We start from the raw sequence: 24318 nt of genomic DNA, 5'->3' as shown, positions 1-24318 counted from the left end.
ATATTAGCAAATAGACATTTTCTCGTTGAAATATTTTCTTCTATTTCCCAATTGATCGTAACATTTGATCGTAACGTTCTTTGGAGGACGGGGTTAAGTCGGTACAAAGTGCATTTGCCAAAAGATAAATCCCGAGAGAGTTGGGGGAGCTCGGTTTAGATGCATCTGGCGATGCTGCAACGGAGAGAGAGCTAATCCGTGATCGAGAAGACGCTGCGAGGGTGGCACGGTTGCATCGTATAAGGATACATGCCCGGATACTCTTCTCTCTTTTCCTCTTTGCCCATAGAATTTGTAAACATAACCGTATCACACCATGGTGGCTAGGAGCAATGCAAGCGAGCAATGCAAGCGAGCAAGCCGTTGTTAAACATGAGATCGCATTGGATCTGTTGCGCTGCACTGCGTTGCACGATGCATCGCATTAAAACGAGTCCCGATGCCATTCCTCCTCCTCCTCCACCCTTCTCCTGTTTTCCCTCTTCTACTTCCGCATCGGCATTTTCGCGCGTGCGAACAACTCGGGGAAGAAACGTAGTTTTGCGAGATGTTGAACGGCGGGCCTTGTAATTGCCGTCATCGCGGCACGCGGCAAAAGCCGACCACAAATTGTCGCTGTCACGGTAACGAATGCAACCTGCTGCACCACTTGGCATAATGAGCGCGATCTTTTTTATTCTCTTTCTTTTTTTTTTTTTTTTTTGTATTCCCGGTTAGTTTCCTTCCTCCTCTTCCTTATCTATAGATTTCTTTTTCTTTCATAAATCCGATACACCGAACCATAACGCGTTGTATTTATAAACCGTTAATCGATGTACCTGCGATCTTAATCGCGTTCATACTTTTCAATCTAGTAACGTTCGTGTACGTTGTCTTATGTGTACATTTATTTAATCCTTTTTCCCTTCTTTACCTTCACGCCTGAACTTGACGATTATTTTTGCGATTTACGAGCGAGGCGGCTACGGGCTTCTTCCTACACGGGACTATACGGAAAGATATTTCTCCTCTTCCTTTCTCTCTCTCTCTCTCTCTCTCTCTCTCTCTCTCTCTAGATTATCGAACAAAGGAGATTAGCGCAGATTGCTTTTAGAATAGTTAAAAGATGAGGAAGCACGCTCGAGTTTGATTAACCATCCAAGCACAAAGTCAATATACGTGTGCGTGCATTTACGTTTATTGATACTTCAACATGAAATATAAAGAAAAAGTATTAAAAAAAAAAAATGCGCGTATAAACTTTAGTGTAAACTCGCGTGTACTTTATCTGAAAACACATGTATCTCTGCGTAAATCCATGAAAATTCTTTAATTTTGCATCATACAGATATTACCTACGGACATAAAGACATTTATAGGTACATTTGCACGAGTATTAAAGTAACATTTTACAAATTCTACGACTTATCGATAATTTATGTGACAGGTGTATACTTAAACGTACGCAGCACAAGGTAATATCCTTGGATTCGATCGACAAAGTTGCAGTCGGAGAAACGACATCTGCAAGATCGATTCAATATTTTATAATTAAGAAATTTATGAAGACATGCGCACCGGGTAGAGCTCGTGCTCGTAGGTTTAGGTTAGTCGGCAAAGGAGGAGGTAGCAAGGTGGAGGAGGGGCCGATCGGATACGATATCGAACACGTAGGTATTTTTCTTCGAACGGAGTCGGTTTCTCGCGTTACTCGCGAAAGGACCAGCGAAGTCTACGGGGAAACTATTCGTCCACGTTTCCGCTGCGGTTTGCCGAGGGTGATGGCTGATAAACACGGACAGGGCTCGACGTGTACCTACGTGTCGGCCGCTCGGACGTAGTCACGCGAGGAGTTGCCGTTTTTTTCTTTTTTCTTTTTTTTTTTTTTTTTACTTATTTCTCGCTCTCTCCTCCTCTTCTTCTTCTTCTTCTTCTTCTTCTACTTGATCCCCTTCCACCATTGCTCCTTCTTCGAGCAGTCGATCGGTCGTTGGTCTCTTCCGCGTGCCGATTTAGACGTCTCCGTTGCGCGAGAGTGTAGTATCCGATTCTGATCTAAACGAGATCCTCCGAGTACGAGAGGGATCGTTCTGACCTTTCCCTCTCTTTTCCTTTTTCTCTTTTTCTCTTGCTCATCTTCCAATCTAACCATCGGTCGTCTTTCTACCAAGATCGCGCTAATTCCTAATGCGCGTCTATCAAAACTATTTCTTCTTCTTCTTCTTCCTCTTCTTCTTCTTCCTCTTCTTCTTCTCTCTTAGAATCCACGAACATTTGTTCCTCTCGCCTGTTCTTGTTAACTCTCCCGATATTTCTCGATTCGGTCTCCTAACCAATGGCAACGTCGGCTTCCCGCGCTTCAACTTTATAACCGGTCTACACTAATGGAATTAACTGGAATTGGCATCTGAATTTACCGTGGTTGGGCCCGTATCATCGCCCCCAGCTTCTATTAGATATTATCGTTTCATCCATTATATCTTTCCCTTCTTACGTTTCCTGTATCTTTACGGCACTTTTACGTGCTCTCGATCTTACGAATAAACTTTAACTTTCAATCTTATCATGCGGAACTAAACGAAGCGACGACCTGTTAATTGTTCAGAAATATTTTCAACTCTACTTTGTAGACAATTTATTACAATCTTTTTTCCAATTTCTTCGTATATAATATATTAAAGCAATGAAACTTTATATCTCCATCGCAGCTGACAACGAGACTCGAGATACGTCGTAATTGTATTCATCTTATTGGAAAAACTAATAGATGAAAAAAACATAATTGTCGTAGAACGATCGAGAGCGGATTCGATGATCCGAAACCAAATCCTTGGTATCTTTCTCACAACGGTTTTCGATCTCGTCTTCGTCTCTCTCTCTCTTTCTCTCTCTCTCTCGAAGGGTCTTAGTAGAATAAGGAAAGGAGATTAAAGTTCGCGAAGGGCCCCGCGTTCTAATAAACACGGAAATGATTCCGCCGCCGGAGGAGTTCCCATGAGGCTGCTCTCGAGAACCGAAGACCGGTGCAATAAACAATAACCAGCGGCTGTGACCGCAGAAAACGAAGCGATCGTGCGAGAGGGAGATAGCCAGCCAGTCAGCCAGCCCAGGGGCAACTCTTTTGCTTCTACCTTTCTTTTTATTCGCTCATCTTCGTTCGATTCTCGACGATCGATTCTCTCAAACTCGAGCGTGAGATCGATTTTGTCTTTCGATGGTCATCCTTTTCTTCTCAATCCTTCGACCAATGCCAATACAATTCTATTCGGATTTTCTTCGTTTGGATTATTTGGACATAATAGAAAATCAGGAGCAAGCGGAGGAAAATACTGGTCTCATCCACCTGTTATATGGCTCCTTTCACGGTTATACGAGCTTGCTCTCGAGGATCCTCCGGACGGAATGGTAAATTGCGTATTTACTCGGCCATATTCCGAAGGAGAAGGGTAAACCTGGCGGAAGGCCTAGGAGCGCTCGGTCAATAAAATATCATTGATATTCCCCTACACGAGCCGAGAGTACTCTCAAGCCTAGTCCAGCAGTCTACCCGCGACGCCTCGTTAGAACGCTTCTTTATCGTCGTTATTATTACGTACCGCACATGCATTAGCTCTCTCCGCTAGCCCTCTTCTAACTTTGCCATGATCGTGATTACATACCTTTACAGGTGCTCGCAAAACGATCGTTAGGTTATCGAGAAATTGGAGAGTCCGTAACTGTGTTTTGACATTGAACGAGAGAGAGAGGGAGAGAAAAAAAGGTGTCGGACGATTTGTATCGGCTAGAGCAAGCATGATTTTGGTACGATATGAATTCTACTAGACGGTGCAAAGAATAGTTATCAAAATACCTATCTTAAGATCTATTTATCGCAGAGGAACGGTAACCGACGTTTAGAAGCTCCATCTTTCTCGAAAGTATAGGAAGTTGCCGGTGTGTGTGTGTGTGTGCTTCTGGTAGCTCTAACCGATAACTACGCCGACCCTTTTTTCCCCCGCTTTTTTTTCTCGCTCTCTTTATCTCTATTTTGATCCGAGGAAAATATCGGATTTTGTCGCGAGAAGTGCCGACTGATGATACAGGAGAGAGAGTAAGACGAGCACGTAGAGATACCGATACAGGCACCTGTTAAGAACAAGACTCGGAGTATATCTTTCTTGAAGATCTTACCAAGAGGATGGTCTCTCATCTCGCTCGAGTGAGATGTCCTCTTTCGACGGTAATTTATAATAGATACCATCTACTCTTCGGTGTGCAAAACCATTATTTTTTTTTTCAACGACCTTTTTTTGAGGGAGTGACAGTCGTATATAGCTTTTGAAAATATGCAAGATTATCGAAGAGATCGCTCGTTATCCAGTAACAACGTAATAGCAACCAAACCAATAAGAGAACACTATTATCTAGATGGAAGACTGTAGATTATATTTACTTTTTATTCCTCTCTCCCATCGAGAAAAATCAACCGTGTTTGAATATTTTATTCTTTTTTGTTCATTTTATTATAACCATCATTTGCAAGTCTATTACAATGAGATATAATTAGGAAGAATTGATATTTATTAGCAAGATAGCACTGGCAAGCAACCCTTTTTCAACCCTCCAGCCCATTTCCGGAACGAAGTCGTGGCATCCTTCGACTCGATCGCTCTCTTTCCGCAGTTATTGTCGCAGCACTGCACCACCGGCTCGTAAACATAATTACGCTCGGTTTTTATTTCCTTGCCTCTCTCTCATTTTTTCATCTTTTTTTTTTTTTTGTTACGTTCAATAATGGTATTCCTCTTACCTTTTACGATCACGGTCTCTGTTCTCTGTCAAGGTATGTGAAAGTTATTAGGGAACACGGCTTATTATATGTTTCTTTTGTTATTTACATTACAATATTCTTTTTCCTTACATATGTACATATTTTGTACATACCCTTTTTCTCGTACATAGACGAAAGATACGTTCTCATCGCTAATAAACTTTTCAATTTTCTTTTGTTCGTTATCACGTCGATAATCCTTTAAGTGCAATGTTTATCGTTCTCGATTACAACCGAAAAAAAAGAAGTTTATTTTATTTGAGACTCACCTTGTTAAAGATTTCCCATAGGAATATACATGCATTTGTGTGCTCCTATATATATATTTATATATTTATTGTATAGGTATTGGGCCAGTAAAAAGATTCGTGCTCGCACCATCGCCTAGCCGTGCCGTTTACTTTTAATGCACTATAAAATCTACTCGCCGGGAGAATAATTTGCGGCGCGAAGACGTTTGCTATATTACGCCGAGGATTCCAATAAAGATCGAAGGATACCTTCCGCGTATTCGCCGCTTATTCATCCTCGATATCATTTTAACGATCGCTCCGAATTCTTCGAGTTCTTTTACCAACATTTTTAGACTCTACTCTACGATTACATTTATACAAAATCATTGATAATGATATTTTGTAAGAAATAATTTTATTTAATTATCATAGAAGAATATCTTAATATGAAGATAATCAGGATTACAAATTCACATACTTCCTTGTGTGTTGTTTAAAACCGTTAGAAAATGATTTCAATATTGTATGAGAAAGTCCAAAATAAGTTGAGTTTGTTCAAAGACTAGGCGGAAACAAGCTCTTCCTCGCATGGTTGCAAGAACCCACCCTAACGTAATTTATGACAGACCAAGGTACACGACATTAGCTCTCTCTGTCTCTCTCTCTCTCTCTCTCTCTATCTAGTCAAGCAAGGAGTTCTGATAAAAAGCCTACATTATGCGTAGGCTCTATCTACGTAGTCTAGCCATTGATGTTTTCATTAATTTTCCAAGATGGCCAGTAATTTCTATCGTGACGCGACGACGACGAGGAAGAAACGAAACACGCGAGTTGCTGCCGCCGTCTAGGTAGCCAAGAGATACTTCGTAGTAGTACGAGGTACTACCTTAACCCAAAGTTATTGTTTATCGAATATCCCGTATGCATATCTGTGTGCGCTATATAATCCGATCGTAAAATTATTAAGCATCTTAGTAAGTTTCTTGTTTTTACGTTACTCTTCGTTAGATTTGAATTTGGATAAAATTTGCGCGGAAGATTGTTTCACGGTGGGAGACGATTCATCCGAAGGATGATTGATAATGACTCGTAGTATAATAACAATGCTCGAACATTGCCGCTTGCCGTTAAGTAGTCGTGAATGTAAAGTGCTCGCGTGGATTCAACGAGCCATAGCGAAATACGCTTGCACCGTGGCCCCCACTTAATGGCTCGACTATCAACGCCGTCCGTTTACTCTCGATCCTCTCCAATCTCCGAGCGTGTAAGATCAACCTCTTCTGCGTGCAGTCTCGATCACGTAGGGAACGAATCATCTTAATAGCGCCAATGCCGATCCACCTTTCGGAATAGATAGACGTATACAATTTATATTTAGATATGTAACATATAGATCGCGTACGAGCTATTTCTTCAAGAAAATCATAGTTTCGTCGAGTATGCTAAGGGGTATTACGTTAGTTCGTGGCCGCTTGCAATGCCGCTTATATTGCCGCTATCATTATTTCGACTAGAATGATAATTGAACGATTGCGCTTGCGGCCCTAACAAGCTCCTCGCGGTAACGGCCGATTGTTTCGGGACACGTGCCCAACGCGACCGTGACGATCAAGTTTCTTCCTTATTTTTTTTTTTCTTTTACTTTGTAACATATTTATTTGTACATATTTTACATACGTGTCATACTTGTCATACGTGTTACACAGCTATGTCCAACCAAACGTGTTTTTTTCTTCCCTACAATATTTCGTTTGTTCATTAAATTATAAATACAATTTCATAATAAATGTTATTAATCGGTTATTAACCCTTTACACCTCTACTCTCACTGACCTATATAATTTCATTCAAATTTATTCCACTGACACACTGATCCATATCAATTCCGAGAATTCACGCGACTCGACTGGACCAGTTTTTCGACTACTACTACTAACGCTACCGTTACTATTACTACAAACAGGCGTAAATATTATATGACTTATGAATGAAAATCTTTCAAAACGATAACTATTTATTTGAAATAAGAAATACAAAGATTTTATTTAATAGAATCAACAATGTATAAAACCGGAAAGATTATAAATTCGAATAACAAATATGTTCTCTACGTTGTAGCGACTTCCACCGAAAATCATTTTGCAAGGCGGCGTGACAGGCTATCATCCTGAAACCGCAATCCCAGTTATTGTACACCCACCGACAGCAACATAGTGCCGCAGTAAGGATGGGTCGGTGGACTCGGCTGCGGCCAGCCATTATCCACGTCCGGTCAAGTGTTTCTAAACTCTCGATTCTCCTGAACGTTCTTAGCTCCTTCTATTCTATTGGCTTGCTCGGACTTTATTATAAACATTTTTAACGATTCCTTTTTCTTTTTTCATTATTTGAAAAACTCAAATTTGTCGAAAATTCTGACAATCATTTCGGCCACATCGGGGGATTGTAACTCTCGACGATTCGATTTTCGTTTCCGACATACTTTCTATTCGACGATGCACGCATTTCCATCAAGCACTTTGCGACAATAAGACTCGCTCTGATTAGTCCTACGTTCCTCAACATAAACAGCTATTATTCTTCTCGATATTGCGATAAAATGGAGAGAAAGAGAGAGAGAGACAAGAAAGAACAAATTAGAAAAAAAAGAAACAAAAGTCTTTTGAATTATTATTGTCTTCTACAACACTGTATGCAACTAACTGAGGAATCAAAGACGAGAGTGCACGTTGCTTCTACATAGTACACGTATGTAAGTATATGTTGCAACTATACACATATATTTATAGCCGACGATAATGCGTTGGTACAGATGGTCGAATAAAAAGAGACAGGGGAAAAAAAAAAAAAAAGAAATAGAATCTTTTTTCCGTGGCAATTTTTTGATCGAAGTGAACGATAAATAGCCGCCATCCAGTGGCGTACGTTGGTCAGTAACTATGGGAAATAGTAAGGATGGAACGTTTAGGGCTGAGGCCGTATTGAAATTCCGCTCCCGGAGTCAAAGGACGAACCGACGGGAGTAGCTTCTTCTTCCTTCTAGGATCAAGTGTTTCTTTTCTTGGTATATATATATATATGCATGCAAAAAAAGGAAAAAACGAAAGGGAGAGGGAGAGGAGCTTAAGAGGCTCCACTGGTATTCCGGATCAATTAACCGAACGCCGCGGAGGTTAACGCGGATATGAAAAGGGACGACGGCGTTACTAAGCCGAGTGAACGAGGCCTTAGGTATGCGTGTACGCAGATGGTAGAGCTCCGCGAAATGCTCGTAACAGACTGATATATCGTGCGAACGAGTTCCACTGCTTAAGGAAGCAACAATCACAACAGGATCTTTATTATTTTCACTTTTTTTCTTTATTCCCAAACAACCATACAATATTTGTTAATTGACAAATTATAATAACATTGACAAAAAATAGAAGGAATCTATTTATGACACAGCATCCATTTACCTTGTCCGCATGCGAGAGAGAGAGAAAGAGAGAGAGAAAGAGATTGTCACCTGCAAAGGTAGACCCAAGTATTACGAAGCCATTGCACCAGGTGTGTCCACCTTCCCTCGATAGAATCTCGATCTTTATCTGCTCTCTACCTTGTTTCATAGTGTAGAAACACTCGTCGACGATACCAACTTCTTCTAAGGTAGAAGAAGAGAAGTCAAAGGAGGAAGACAATTTTCTCGCCCATGGGCGAGAATGATTTCATATCTTGCCATCTTAGTATCTATATATTTCAGCAATCAAGATAACATCTCTTTCTTTTTTTCTTCCTTTATATTAAAATGTGTTTATTTTATGTATACGAATCGGTTAGATATTTATGATGGTCATTTAGAAAATGAACAAAATCTAAATCCCATCAATTGAAATGGTTATGTAAAATAAAAAGAAAAGAAATATCTAAATGATATAAAACCAGTGTCATAATCGGCAATACTTATAACGATTTGTTATCTAAAAAGAATAGAGAAAAGAAAAAATCTAATCGTTTACAGCCCCATAAATGCAAATGATGAATTGAACAAATGGATACCATAAGTAACATAAGTGGCATTAGTTGAGAAAGTTAATACGGACTTATTTGAAGTAGGTAAGTAAGTACTATTCGATCTTTCGCATAGCCCGACGGTATCGAAAAGCCTACGCCTATCACATTGCGTGCACATTGTTTATGAGATTCTTTTAATAATCCTGGTAGATATGCATCGATCGACGCCATTGCTAAATGTTCGATATGTATAATACATAGGTTAGCAGGCTAGTTTTCCTATGTATGTATCTTAAAGTATATCGCGACCTTTTAGTTTCTCAAAATTACAATCGAATTGGCCACATTCCGAATGTTATTAACGTTAATTAGGTATGTAATATCTAAAGAAGAAAAAAATAGGAAAGGTAAAAAGAGATAAAGAGAGAGAGAGAGATAGAAAAGTTTGGTCTAACAGTATGGCGAAACTCGAGCAAGTATAGCAAGTATGGCAAGTATTATAAGAGATATCTGTTATGGTCTACACTTAATACTACTCCCTTACACACCAAGTTCTTAGCGTAAAGTCAAATTGAAATTATTCCGGGTTCCTGGTATATATCAGTGCTAATCGAGACGGCGTAACTTAATACCACTCAGAAACGGCATACATACATACATACATACATATGGCGTCCCGCGAGCGCGGAAGCCGAGGATTACAAGCGGTCGTCTTTATCGGACCAACTTATCATAGACTTTTGTGAGCTGAGGCGGTTATGCAAATAGACCTCTCTCTCTCTCCTCCCCTCTTGCTTTTTCATCGCTCCTTCTCTCTCTCTCTCATTGTTTTTATATATGGAGGAAGCCGGGCCTTACCGTAAGACCCTTCTGGCGAACCGCCAGAGTACTAAAACATACGACCATGAGCATCGAGACTAGTTAACTTTTTTCTTTTGTTTTCTTTTTTCCTTTTTTATTTTTTTTTTTTTTTTTTTTTACTTTCTTTGCCTGGAAGGACTGAAAAAGACATATCAAATACTTCAAATAAAACTCGATTCTTATATTATACTTTCGTTTAATGGGTATACATATATATATATAGTGTATATATCTATAGCAAGTCACGCGAGCAACTTTTCGAAAGTTTCTATTCTATAGCAAAAGGGACAATTCGATAACTTCCGATTACTTATATAAGTAAGTATACCTATAATCCAATGTTGTTAATCTCGAGTATCGATACCTACTTAAAGTTATGTAATTATGCACCCAAACGATTAAAACGTAATTGTTTATCTACAACAGGAGCGGCAAGTCAAGTTCAGTACTTGACTTAAAAATTGAAAAGTCTTATAAGCTAATCGGTGAAATATGTCTACCTGATCGATACATATTAATATTTATTCCGCTTGGACCAACGGAGGAAGGAATGTACTTTCAGAGATTAGATCAAAAGGGCAAGAAAAATTGATCTTACGGTTTGCCCTGTAAATCGGAACGACCGACCGCCTCAAGGGCGCATGCACTGAGGATCTTTTCAGCAGGGAAATCATCCGCATTATCCGCGAGCACGATGAGATTATGATAATTCCTAGGAGTAGCCGAGGAGAGTAGTCCCCGCTCGGTACTCATTTTTCCCTTTCCATCCGGCACCGACCGATATATCAACGTTACGTGAAACGGGTCAGTACTTGATCGACGATACAGATAAGACCTACGGAAGAAATTCTCCGCCACCGTCGTCGTCCTCGTCCTCGTCCTCGTCGCCGTCCTCGTCCTCGTCGCTTACCTCGATACTAATCGAAAATTGGATACGCTCCTTTGCCTTTTCTCTCTCGGTAAGATAACGATTCCTTTGACACCGATGATAACTTTAATTTATAATATTGTACTAATCATTTAAGAAAATCAAGTTTGATCGCTTTATACCTGTTTGTAGAGATTTGAAAAATTACCAAAACGAGTTGTGACACATTAATTGCTACATAAATCTAATGTTTCGTAATTATATCAATTATTAGCTATTATTACTTGTTAACATTTATAAAAAAAAAGGTAGGGACAACACGTGGGTGTTTAATCCATCGTTTTATCGGCAAAAGGAAGAATGTGAAAATTGTGATTGGAAAACATCTGTTTGAATTTTGACATTAGTTTTAATAGGAAGGATTGGGAAGGATTCTAAGCAGGTTTTTAATCGAACCGACCGGGACGCTACGCGACGATTGGTCACGTCGTGAAAGATTTATGAAATACCCTTGTTCGCGTCGCGGTACCAAGTAGCGACATTTATATGCACGTTACATCCTCGATTACAGTTATTAGCTTCGCGTAATGGGTCAATAAAAATTTTATGTTATGCCCGTCATTCCTGTCGTAAAACTCGACGACGAAAAGGAAGAAGAAGAAGAAAAAGAAGAAGAAGAAGAAAAGGTGAAGGGATTGGTAGATCAATTTCTCTCTCTCTCTCTCCATTTCTGCTTGTAACGCAAATGTAAAAAATTTTTTTACGTAAACGACTATCGAATCTTATCCGTTGGTTAAGTCGATGCAACGTCGCTAAACTTGTCTCTCGAAACTTTCACCAAGAAAACAACGGAATATACATGCACGATAGTAAGATTCGTGTTCAAGGCTGAAAGAAAAAAAAAGCTTCGGCTGGTCTATTAGATCGAGACGATTCGAGGACAAGTTGGGAAGGTAAAAAAAGAAGGGAAAAAAAATGTTATACAATCGAAAGAACCATCTATTTGACATTAAAACGTTTACGTGTGTAACGTTACACTTACTTGCGGAATAAATGTACATAGAAAAATCGATATTTCTCTGTGAGAATGAATACACGGAACGCACGGAAAGAGAAATCGAATGGCCATCGAGAAGTTTGAAAGAGAGAAAGAGAGAGAGAGAGAGAGACAGGGAAAGGTAGAGGGAGTAGGGGAAATAAAGATACGATCTCTAATTGTTCTTGATTCGGTAGAAAAATGGATTCAGTGGTAGTATGTCGAGTTCTAGTCGACAAGGCCCCACACGTCGGGCCCGCTTACCGGGTCTCCTATCCAGGTTGGATAACGCACGTATATGGGGCTAGCACGCTCGCGCGCAACCGCACGCTCCGAGGCGAAAGGTCAGCATTGGCTACCGCCGCCGCCGCTGCACCACCACCACCACCACCACCATAAGTTGGAAAAACGGCGCAGAAGCAACGGCATCGGACCACTTTCGTTTTGCAATTGAGCAAACTAAACTTATGTACATGCATACATACCTGCGCATACTTATCTGAATAATATCGACAGAGATCGATACTAATTCTATCTGTCTATCTCCGAATCAGGTGGAAAATATCGCGATCGGATATTTCATCATAAATTATCGAAAATAAGTTGTATACGAGTGATCTCGATAAGAACGGAAGAGGAAACGATCGAAGCAAAACACTTGGAAGAAATAATGCGTGGGTATACATATGAAGAAAAGGTTTATATATCGATAGGATAGAGTTGTTTAAAGCTCGATCTTACGTGTTCTCCAATCGCATAGATGTGTTCGTAGGTGTGGTAAAGAGATAATTAGAAACTTATCGACGCTTTATGTTGTTCAAATTATGGTAGATAGTTAGATAGGTTAAGGATAAGTAATAGTGCGCTAGTGGTAGTAGTAGTAGTAGTAGTAGTAGTAGAATTAAAAGTACTAAGGAAGGTCTATGCGTGGATGATCAAGCAATTATATCAGAATTATTAGGAACGCCTACCAAAGCACGCATTTTCTTATCTATAAAAACGATTTAGTTAGATAAGAAAACCGTCTCGATATATGTTCTTTTACTTTATAATTATATGTTCTATTATTATTTTCTTCGATAGATCTTTCAAATAGATCTCTCTCGTATATTACTATGGGAAGAAGAAGGAAGAAATTCTTTTCATCGACTACGGAACTACTACTACTCGAGGAACGGTGAAACTCTTTCTCTCTCTCTCTCTCTCTTTTTCTCTTTCCCTCTTTACCTGACAATACTCGTTTCATATTCGTTGAACTATGTAATGCAAGGAACAGAGATTAATAATTTGCAGTTCCCACCCCGGTATTATCGGGGCACGAGGCAGGCGGATTGCGAACATCGTCTGCCTAGATGAGGGAGGGGTGGGGGCTGAAAGAGATGCGGACGGCAGCCGCGGCTGCAGGGTCGACCGGTCACGATGGCTCGGGTAATGATAGCCTGCCCTCGCCTCATAATCAGTCCCCCATCTTAATTTATGTTTGCCCCTGCCCGTCCGTTCGTCCGTCCGTCCACCAGTCCGTCCAACCGTCCGTCCACCCGTCCATCCAACTTCTCTTCGATGTAGGTACCTGCTCACTGCTCGGGCCTCTTTACTCCCGCTAATTTACCGTAATTCGACTGCGAGACAAGCCACGTCCTTTTGATTCGTCCTTTTCTCTTTCGCTCCTAACCGATTTGTTAGGAGCATTTTACTCGAGATACGCGACAGGATTTTTACGCGACTCTGCTTCCTGTCTATTGATCAAATGCTAGTAGCCCTTTTCTTTGATTCTGATCCAGAAGAAAACATTTACAATAAGGTAATTATTCCGAGAGCTATGACCCAGTTTCGATCAGCTGATGCAAAGACAAATTTGTCCCTTTGCTCGTTAATCGAACGGTTGGATGATTCGAGAACCAGTTCGTAAGTGGAAAACTGGACTAGCAAAAAGATGTTTATGATGATAATGATGATGATGACGTCACTTTGATCGGGTGTTATGAGAAACACGAATAGTCGTGGAATGTGCAACTTCCGATTGGAATATAATTGCGAGATATCGAGGGTACACTACTAAGTACGCGGAGGTCTAGGTCTAGGAATCCATTGCTAACGTAGGCACTCGGGGCTGATATAGTTCAGTGCTCGCGAGGGTGCGACGTGTGGCCTCGTTACGTTAATGGCGTCATGCTCTGCCGCCCCAGACGACTACTCCGCGGACCGCTTGGCTGAACCAGCATCATGCTTACTCTCTCTCCCTCTCTCCCTCTCTCCCTCTCTCCCTCTATCCATCTATCTATCTCCCTATCTACTCGCGCTGCTTCCGAACTTTTCGACAAACTTCCAATAGACCAAAATCGATAGTGCACCTGTTAGAACCATTTCCTTGTTTATCTTGCAATTTTCAACATAGAGTAAAATTTTATTTTTGAAATCGAACGATGGACAAAAAACAAAATCAAGAGAAAAATAATTGCAAAGTTAGGATAGTAATCTCAAAGTCGGAAGCGGAGTTAGTTGCAAAGAGATTTGAAATGAAAGAGGGTGATCCGAGGGTAAATCGTTTTCGAAGGCCAAGCATAAAGTTGGTACTCTAATTGGAGCTTGGCGTATCGATGCATCGACGGCCTCCTCGTCCTGTCGTCGGACGAGGCATCGTTCACTTGGAGCTTGTCGATCGTGATCGTTAACGGATAATACGACGGCTTAGTACACGCTCGACATCGGCGACCACCTTCTCGACCAACTACTTTCTCTGCTCGCTCGCTAGCTCCGACTCTGTATTATTATCCAATCCGGAATCTACTCTGCTTGGATTTTTTATCTCTCTCTTTTTGTCCTTCTCTAACTTTGTAGCTTATTGCATTTCCTTTGGATCATCCTTTCAGCTAAACGAAACTCAATCGATTCTATCGGATTGAGAAACAATCTTATTAAACAAATTGATTACCAGGAAACATTAGTTTCAATTAACACCAAGAAGACTTGTGTGTGAAGTATATAAAGAATCTCGAGTATTAATCACCCGCAGTCGTTCCTACAGTCCAATCCGTTAATATCCTAATAGCATTTATATAAAATCGAATTCGTTATTAGAGATAAGAAAAAGACCAATAACGATCGTAATCTCTTTGAAGAAGATCGTAGGTTGGAACCGTTCGATAAGATATAAAATAAGTTATTCGAGTGCGATCTCGTGCCGGAAAACATTGATAAAGTCTAGTACCTCGGAATCATATCGAAATCATTAGCATACTAAAGAGAATGAGAGCTTTGATAATAATTATTGATCTTCCCTGCTGAGAACGTTATATTCGTGTAGCTTATGTAGCTTAGTTTTGCATCTTCGTTTTAATTTCGCGCCAGATAACGATCAAGATGGAAGATTTTCTTTCTTGGGCTCAAGTGCCAGGACCTTATTGCGCTCGGCAAGAAGCCAGCTTTAACTCTTAAGGTTCTCTGTAGCACGAAAAACTCCAACGTTACACGCGATCCTCGAACGATTCCTTACCGATTATCGAAGGTTACGCACGATCGAACACGACGACGCACGTGCGTTCGTGCGATAAACGCCGGACGCTTTTATCTTCCGCGACTACTTTTCTTTATTTCCCCAAGAACGAAAGAAGAAGGATCGTCGACAAGTATCAAAGAATGCGATCAATTTTTCATAAACTCTACCTTAACGATAATCTTATCGATAAATACAGATTATATTATAATTTATAACAGCTTTTTTCACTTAATAAGATTTTTTGTTGTTCTGTGATATTAATTATACAACTAATATTCAATTATCCTTTCTCCATGAAATATTATATCAACAACTATCATATATTTGATCACTTTCGTTGGCTCGCGGAAAATGAATAAACAAAAAATAGGTCCAGAGAAATGTCGGAATCTAATACGTGGTTGTTTATCTCGTTTATCGATAAACATAAGAGAAAAGGATATAACCGTAAAATCTAGCGGATATGATATCCCCCTAAACAATGTGTCGGGTTGGGGGACATGGTCGGGGGGCATGGACTCGATGTGGCTCGAATACTTTCCGTGCGCGAAGCTACGCCATTGATAGTAAAAGCTGGTGCAATGGCAGAGTAAGTATATGACCATTAAGGCGCAAGCAACACGCGAATAGCGGGCTCCACATTCAGGTTCTCTTTCTCTTTCTCTTTTGCGCTCTCGCAACTGCACTTCCTCCGACTGTTTGCGCAAGTATCCGACGTAGCGCTCGATAGCCGGGCATTACGAAGGTGCGTTTACATTGGCAGAAAAGCCGAGATACCTTAGAATATCTGTGTGCTCGTGTTGTAAGTTTGCGAAGGCACGTTTCTCTATCCAACTATCTCTCTCTCTCTCTCTCTTTCTTATAACTTCGAGAGAGCGAGTTAACGCGTTTTAACCCGAAGTACTTGACGGTGAGTCGCGGCTGCAGCGGCAGCAACGACGGCGGCTGCAGCGGCGGCCTTCGAATTAACTGGGATTTACACCCGAGAGCTGTGAAGGATGGAAGCGGTAACTGGCAACTTTGAGATCGCCTATGGACGATAAAAGGGAACCCTACTTTGACGCTTACCACGAAGAAGGAAGAGGGCGGTACACGAGGTGTCAAGAAAAATGAAAGCAATTTTCTCTCTCTCGGTCTCTCTTCTCGAAGGAGGTATCTCGATCGAAATTGTTTCAAGGTTTACCTTGCTTTAACTCCGAGCTCCCATTTTCCCATGAAGAGTTAACTCGGAAAAATTCCAACTATTTCGACCATCTATTTCGTACTTTTTCTTTTTCTTTTCTTTCTCTTCTTCTTAAACTCTTAACAAATGTTACCAGATAAGAATAAAATTGTTTGCTAAGATGAACAAGCTGATAGAAAGAAGACGAGCTGGGAGTTCTCGATCGATAGTCGAGCTACGTTTCCATAGAACCACCTGAAAAGATATCGCCGGATAATATGGAAATGAAGGAAGAATTTCGTAGCGATGATCGGTATGCACCGACGCGATGATACCGTTGCGAACCAGAGCCACACCCTTGTCCGTATACACGCATATACCTATATCTACCAATATATACCTATATACATATAAATAGTAGACACATATGAGTACGTATGTGTAGATAGAAGTACTAGTAACACGTGGCAATAGTGGTCATAGCGGAGGTGCTGAAGGTGGTGGAGGTGGAGAGATCCCCGCCGCCAGGTTTGCAACACATATACACATAGTCTTACTTTGCGACTACTACTTCTACAGTAACCTGCGCTCGTAACCGATTGTATCTTTGGCTATCTCTCTCTTTCTCCAGACGTGCTATGTAGAGTCGAGAAGAAAAAGGACGATTGCAGTTGGAATTCGAAGTGAAATCACCGGTTCCTTCTTCTTCTTCTTCTTCTCCTTCTTCTCCTTCTTCTCCTTCTTCTTCTTCTTCTTCTTCTTCTTCTCTACCTTTAATCTCGATCCATGCGAACCTATATCTCGTGCTGCGAATCGCCGGGAGGTGGAAAAAAAAAAAAAAAAAAAAAAAAAAAAACAAAGAAAGATAAAAGAAAAGGAACACGAGAGACTAGCAATACTATCGTCCCCACTCGTAAGTTTAATCGATTTGTACTTAGAAAAACTTAATCTAACAATAAGTGAAATGGTGAAAAAGAAAAAAAGAAAAGGATTGCAGTCTATGATGTACGCGACGTAAGAATAGAAAGAGATATATATATATATATGGTATTCGTAATGGCGTAGACGATATTAATAAAAGATAGATAGTTAAGGTACGTGGCAAATATCGGCGTAGAAATCTTAAGGATTATTTTATTATAAGAAATAGGTAGAGCGGTGAATAGATTGCAGTGAATCAGCAGCAGGCTCTCCTCTTTGACTCGATATAGATAGGCGATCGGGTGTGCGTTGGTAAACGCATTATAAGCCTCCTCCGTTTGCACGCCACTCCCCTCCTCGTCGGCTAGTAGTCATTAAACCACTACTCTAGACAACTGGTGCTGATTATTTAGCAATACAAATCATTCGTCGTACGATCGTCCTTCTCTCTTCCCTCTTGTCACCCCAACTCTGTCTTTGCTGTTGTCTATCTCTTTTTCTCTCGGTCTTTCATTCGCCAAGCAAGTTCTCTCGCGTGCGCGGGCGTGGTACACACATATGCATACATGTGCATACACATATACGTCGCATAGATCTATCTCAGTGTGCAAACCAGCATCAGATACGAGCCAAGAGAAACAGTTTTGTTGATTAGCGAGCTCGTTGAACCGGCCGTATTACTTTGTCGAATCGTAGAAACGTTCACTCGCTCGACGAGTTATGGCGGAGGATAGACGTGCGTGCTTTAAATCGCATACATTGAAAATTCGTATTCTTATTGAAAAACTAATGGAAACATCTTTGGAAGAAAAGACATCGATTTTGTTAGGAGTAGCCATTAGTAGGTATAGCAAAAAGCGTTGAAGTTAAATAGTTTGAAGAAGGATAGAAGATAGTGCATCGTCACGATCCAGAAACAGGTGCGGAATCCTTGGTAATACGGATGCATTAGAACTCGACCTCGGTCTTTCCTTCTCTCTCACGTTCGTCGATTCATCGTCCAGGGCATTTGCGATAACGCTTAGGCCGTTATCGCTTAGGCCGTCTGCCAGGTCGATGTTATCGGGCGTGCTTCTGCTAATCGGCTTCAACCGAGTTACAAAGATAGAAGGTAGAAGGAAGAGAGACACGAGAGACGGTTAGCTTCCTGAATCCTTAGCTAAGACGGTGGCATCGTCCTGATGGACGGTAGGAAAGACGCTTACTTTGCTATCGTAGCCTAGGTATATGCCGGTATCTTTGAAATCGGCCTACGATAGGCCGGGGTCATTTGGGTCAACTTGTACCTTCCTGCTTCGTCGTTTCATCTTCTTCTTCTTCTTTTTCTTTTGCTTTTTATATTGCAGAAAGTTGCTTGGCCTTCCTTTACGATCAATGTATCTCAGAAGGGTTCGGTCGTACGGAAGGATTATTTTGTTAGGATGATATCGAATAATTTAATGTCTCGTAGGATGAATCGAAATTAATAACCAACGGTTGTGTGTGTGTGTGTGTGTGTGTGCGCCTCCTTTTAGTAGTTTTTCCGTTTTCCACGTTAAAAGTGTCATCATTAATTTAGAGATCAAAGGTAGACTCGTTGGAAGAGTGTTAGTTAGCAAAGCGCTAAGAACTCGGAGAGCCGCATAATCGGGAGATTACGTAAGCCCGGCGAGCTTGTGTTGTGTTACGCTATAATTAGGATCGGCATAACCGCCGGCGAAGCTTGCCACGCTGGTCGTCTACTACGCTTGCCCAAGTGTAATCCGCGTCGTATTAATAAGCCAACCAAAAGGAAAAAGGGAAGAGAGAAATAAGTTGTCATTAATGTCGATAAAATTCAGATATCGATTGGTTATACAATTCTCCTTACGTTCCGCTTCGCGATCGATCCTTACATTTTGATTTGGCGTTAATCAATTATCTATCGATTGATTTTAAACGGAACGTTGAACTTTCTCTCGTAAAGATAATGACCATAAGCAAAGAAAACAAAAAAAGAAAATAAAAGAAGACAAATTTCGAATCATTCGAGAAGGGTCGTAATTACGCGAAGCACCTTTCTCGTCGACGTGTTTCCCATTAGAGATTTGAATAAGCAGCTAATAAATCAGATTTCGCGAAGCGCTTCGTCGGGATAATTTACGAGAGGAATGATAAAAGAGGGAAGAAGTGACGCGGAAACAACACGTTCCACCGATCGATCTGTACTCCGGGCTAAGTATCGCTAAACGGGCGGAGTTAAGTAAATTAATAATCCCATCGTTGGAATTAGTAGTAGTAGTAGTAGTAGTAATAGGTAACGTTGATGATGGTGTCCATCGTATGATCGGATCGACGGTCACGAGCGTGAAATTCGTGCGCCGGGCCTCGGTGAAAATCAAGATCTCTGCGAGTCTTCTGGCGGACGTATGCTTGATTAATACCCGCCCGTAATTACGCGGCTGCCCGAGGCTTTCGAAGGGCGTATGTGAGAGAAGAGGGCAGTCCTCGTTGATTCGCTCCAACGAAGAAGGATGCCGCGAGGCTCAGAGAAAGAAAGAGAAAGGGTGGAGGAGGCTGTTAAGGCAACGCGAGCGAGCGAACGAAACCCTGACAGATTTCATCGTGGGCTGACGTAAACAATTTGCGAATGTAAATACCTGTTGAATATTGAGCGTGTTGAGAGAGTGAAAAAGAGAGAAAGAGAGAGAGAGAGAGAGAGAGACAAAGCCCCACACCGCGAGTTTCTCGCACCTTACAACCGTTTACCCTTTAAACTCGTGATTACTCTCCGCGCCACCTTCGGCCAGCCCTTCCACCCACCCACCGCGAAGGGAGACTCTACCTACGTCATTGGCATAAATTATTCGAACGTCGTAGCCGTCGGTGCTTCCAACACCTTCCAACACCTTCCAACACGTTTCTTCCCGAGCCTAAGTTTCGTGTACGATCGAGAGGCTTGATATATAAAAAACAAAAACAAAAAACATTTATCAAGATCCTACATAACAGATATGGAGAGGCTGTGTAATATTCTTCTTTGTTTTTCATACTTTTTCTTAGCTTCAATTTTTTTCAGTTAGCAGGATATTGCATCAAAGTACACATTTTATTCGAAATACTGATCACGAATGATCAAATATAATCCTTTAGAATTGAAAATAAGAAGACATTTTGTAAAACTTTCTCACTTACGTACACGAATAGATAAGAATCATAATTTCTCAGTAGGAATTGCTTGTTGCCGATAACAGTGATAAGGGGTTCGATATTTAGATGACTCCCTCGTTTGGTCAAGACTTTCTTTCTTTCATTTAATTGCCGTGCACCGATTCTAACGGTATTGCTGATAACGGTCTAGAATAATCTCCTCCTTCTTCTACTTACGCCCGTCGTCGTGTCTCGAGGAACGATAATCGTTCGCCAAGTATTTCTCTTTTTGCCCATCTTATTTTTTTTTATTCAACATTTCCGCCAAAGTACTGACTCATTCGATAGAAAGTTACAAGCTCAGAGACACGTTGTTTATTATATTATATACGTATGCATTCTAATGCATCTAGGAGAACATTGAAATGATTTTACTCACCGTCTTGATTCATTCCATGGCCACCGTCATCTGAAAAGGAAAACAAAAAACTTTGTTAAACAAATTGTAGGATAATCTTGAATATAAAATTATTCCAATATACTACATATAATATTTGTTCTTATTGAAACGTTGAATGCAACACACTCTTTGCTACAAACGATAAGCGTATATTATAGTTTATTATATTATAGTTTAAGTCGAATGTGTACCCGCGCCTTGGGTCATGACGACGACCAAGCCTCGATGGAAACTCGCAGTGCAACCTATTTGTACTTGGACTTGGTCTCGGTGGTATCGCCGCCGCATCTCGCAATGTTCCTTTATTTAACCCCATAAATAACCGACGCTATCTCACCCCGAATGCTTTCGAAGGAGCGCGGACTACTCCAACGAAATATTACGTCCTGCCACTCAAACTGTTACGGAATTTACATACAGAGTTTCTATACTATCTGCATATTAAAAGTCTCCTCATCGTATATCTTGTTTTTCTCTCCTATTGATAAATTGATTTATTCAACGTTACGAAGTTCGATAATTTGTAAATAATCCATTTGAACGACGTTGCAGAAAATACTCGTAAATAATTATAATCTCGTTGTTAAATAAATTCTCTTTGGTCTATACGAATTTTCTAAGAAACTTAAGAAGCTATAAATAACCATGGATAGGTTTAGTTTTTTAGTGTAGGCAAAAAAAAAAGACAAAAAAAAATGAAAGTAACATTAATAACTTGTACAGGTTGTATGCTTTAGATCGATGATAAATGATATATGATACATATATCGTAAAATTGACTGATCTAATATCATCTTGTTTATAAGATGGAACGATGTTTAAATAAGTATATTCTTGTTAGTATCTCTGCGTGCATCTATAGATATGCATAAGTATGCAGAACGAAAGTCTAAATATTTTTTTAATATTTTTCTTCTTCTTCTTCTTTTTTTTTTTTTTTTCTAACGAATTGAACATTAATCTCTCCGGTAATCTTATCGTTAAATAAGATCGTTAATGATCGGTAGAGACTAGGTATCAGTAAAATTTCTTATTTCGTTCGATAACCAAGTCGCAGCGAAATTCATACGTCGTCGTTGTTATTTACGATTATATCGACGTACCGACGATGCCTCTCCCATATGCGGCATGATTATGACATTCGTCGTCATCGTCGTCGTCGTCGTCGTCGTCATCGTCGTTGCTTCGATTAAATTTATTGACCGATTTCAAGATAGTCAGAGTAGACTTCTCTCCAGTAGCTACTTTTACAGTTAACCTCGCATCGCGGCATCTTTCTTCTTACGAAGGGATGAAAGACGAATATTCCATTAGACAAATATGTGTTGTCGATGATTATAAAAAAGCTAATAATTATTCGCAAAAGAATTTGAAAATGCATGACGCACCGATAGAAACTTTCTCCAACTTCTATGATTCTCCTAGAAATGTATTTATTTGGTTTTTTTTTCTATATATTGTATTTTCTTATTATCTTGCTTAATATTATATTAGAAAGTATCTGTCAGCTTAAATCTATATTAATACAAGTCATAAAACTATTGCACATTCATTAAAAAGAATAATAAAAAGTAAAGGTATGAATAGTAAACGGTTCATTATTAAAATTCGCATTTTATTCTATCATAATAGGCAGGTTGATTTTTTTTTTCTTTTTTCCAATAAAAAATGACAACTTTTTATGAAGAATTTTTTTTATCAAGGATTTTTTTATTAACCTATCGAGAGAGATCATGAGAAAAGATTTACGTGATCGTACTCGAATGACGTAATCGAGAAGAGCAAAAATCGAGAGAGTCGACCAACTTTCATATTTCTTGCCGTTCGCGGTCGAGTTAACAAATTTTGTCCACTGCATTTCGCGTCATCATCGTCACAACTAACTCTCTTTATTCTTTCTTTCTATCTGTTGACAATAATTATGTAAGCTTTGTAAACGCCGATCGTCTTAATTACCAAGCAACATAACGGAATCCAACCAAGAAGGTTTGTGTTCTCGCTTAGTCACGATCGCAAAAGTAATCGGAGAAGGTGAATAAGAAACAATAAACCAATTCCAAACACAACCAGTACCGATATACGAAATAATCATTAGGTAGTCTCTCAGGTTAGGTTTACTAAACGATTTCATTCGCATTTGCAAACACGGAGATTACGCGGTGCAACGCTTTCCGACGCGTCGATGTATTTTAATGCATGTCTCTCTGCATGTTTTATTCCTTTTCAAAGCTACTCGAGGTATTAATTACAAATTAATGCGACCACTCAAAGACACGCACCATTAGAGATAATCGAAGACTGCTAAGAGTTGAGTCCTAGTCCCTTTCTTCTTTTTCTTCTTCTTCTTCTTCTTCTTCTTTTAGAGAGAAACGGACCTTCGACTCCCATAAGTTTCAAAGCAAACGCGATTAATTCGTAGACCGAGTCATGCAACGAGCGTTTGACGAAGAATCGATGTCATATCGATCGCGAGATAAACTAGAGAGAGAGAGACAACAAAAATATTGCAAATTACAACCTATTGGAATATATTATAGACACCATTGAAAACTTGTTATACACTATAAACTTTATTTTTTTTTTGTTTCATTTATATACATAGAATATGGAAATTACAAAGGTTGATTAAGATTTTCTATTTGGACTTTGTTCGAAACTGTGTTCATGTTAATTATACAGGCCAAACGATAAACAACGTTTGAATTTGCAATAGTTTTTTTTTTTCGCGTTTGGTAATTAATGTCAGATTTCTCGTTTGATTATCTTGGTAAACGAAAGACTTTAGATTTTGAGGCGAATATTTCAAAGAGGTAGAAAGGTCAAGCATGCTCGAGTCGTTTCCAGATTGACATTAAAGCCTCGAATGCACGGTCGATCACTGTCAGGAGCAGCAGCAAGTCGTTTCTCTCTTCCTCGATTCTCGTTATTGGGCGCTAGATCGGCGATATCGATAATATATAGGAAGAAGATGGGCCATGCGATTGATTCGATTGCAACTTCTTCTACCCCATTCATCGGCAACGTGAGACAACAAATATTTAGAATCGCATCGAACGATTAAAGCGCGTATAATAAATATGATTAATACATAACGATATCGATCATAAATCTTTCCTTCGCGAAATACAATTCTCCTGGCAATTAATCATCGTTCAAAAGTATTACCAACCTATTATCTTCTCGATACGAAACTATATCTTTTGATAATGCGAAAAAGAAGCGTACGTAACGTGTACTCTCCAGATGTGTGTGTGGTCTCTGGGCTTAGCTTTGTCAAATAGTTGATATCATTAGATTTAACGACCCCCTTCTGGACTTTCTCCTCTTTCTATCAATCTACCCATCTTTTTCTCTTTGTTTTCTTTTTTTTTTTTTTTTTCTTTTATTCGTA

General features: G+C 40.0%; 1 protein-coding gene across 8 annotated transcripts in view; it reads right to left on the bottom strand.

Moving 5' to 3' along the window:
* sv (paired box protein shaven) overlaps positions 1–24318 on the bottom strand; it is a 120114-nt gene that overhangs the window by 62607 nt on the left and 33189 nt on the right. For all 8 annotated transcript variants that reach the window (XM_089179057.1, XM_015327642.2, XM_089179058.1 and 5 more), the window contains exon 3: positions 20907–20936. In XM_089179057.1, the coding sequence (XP_089035183.1) occupies positions 20907–20936 (30 nt within the window). The remainder of the gene's footprint in view (positions 1–20906; positions 20937–24318) is intronic.

Source organism: Polistes dominula, unplaced genomic scaffold (assembly GCF_049000335.1).
Source record: "Polistes dominula isolate Pdom_NZ unplaced genomic scaffold, Pdom_raw_medaka contig_37, whole genome shotgun sequence".
In the NCBI taxonomy this organism is placed as follows: Eukaryota; Metazoa; Arthropoda; class Insecta; order Hymenoptera; family Vespidae; genus Polistes; species Polistes dominula.
Note: the sequence above shows the minus strand (reverse complement) of the source record. Positions and strands in the feature narration are given on the sequence as shown.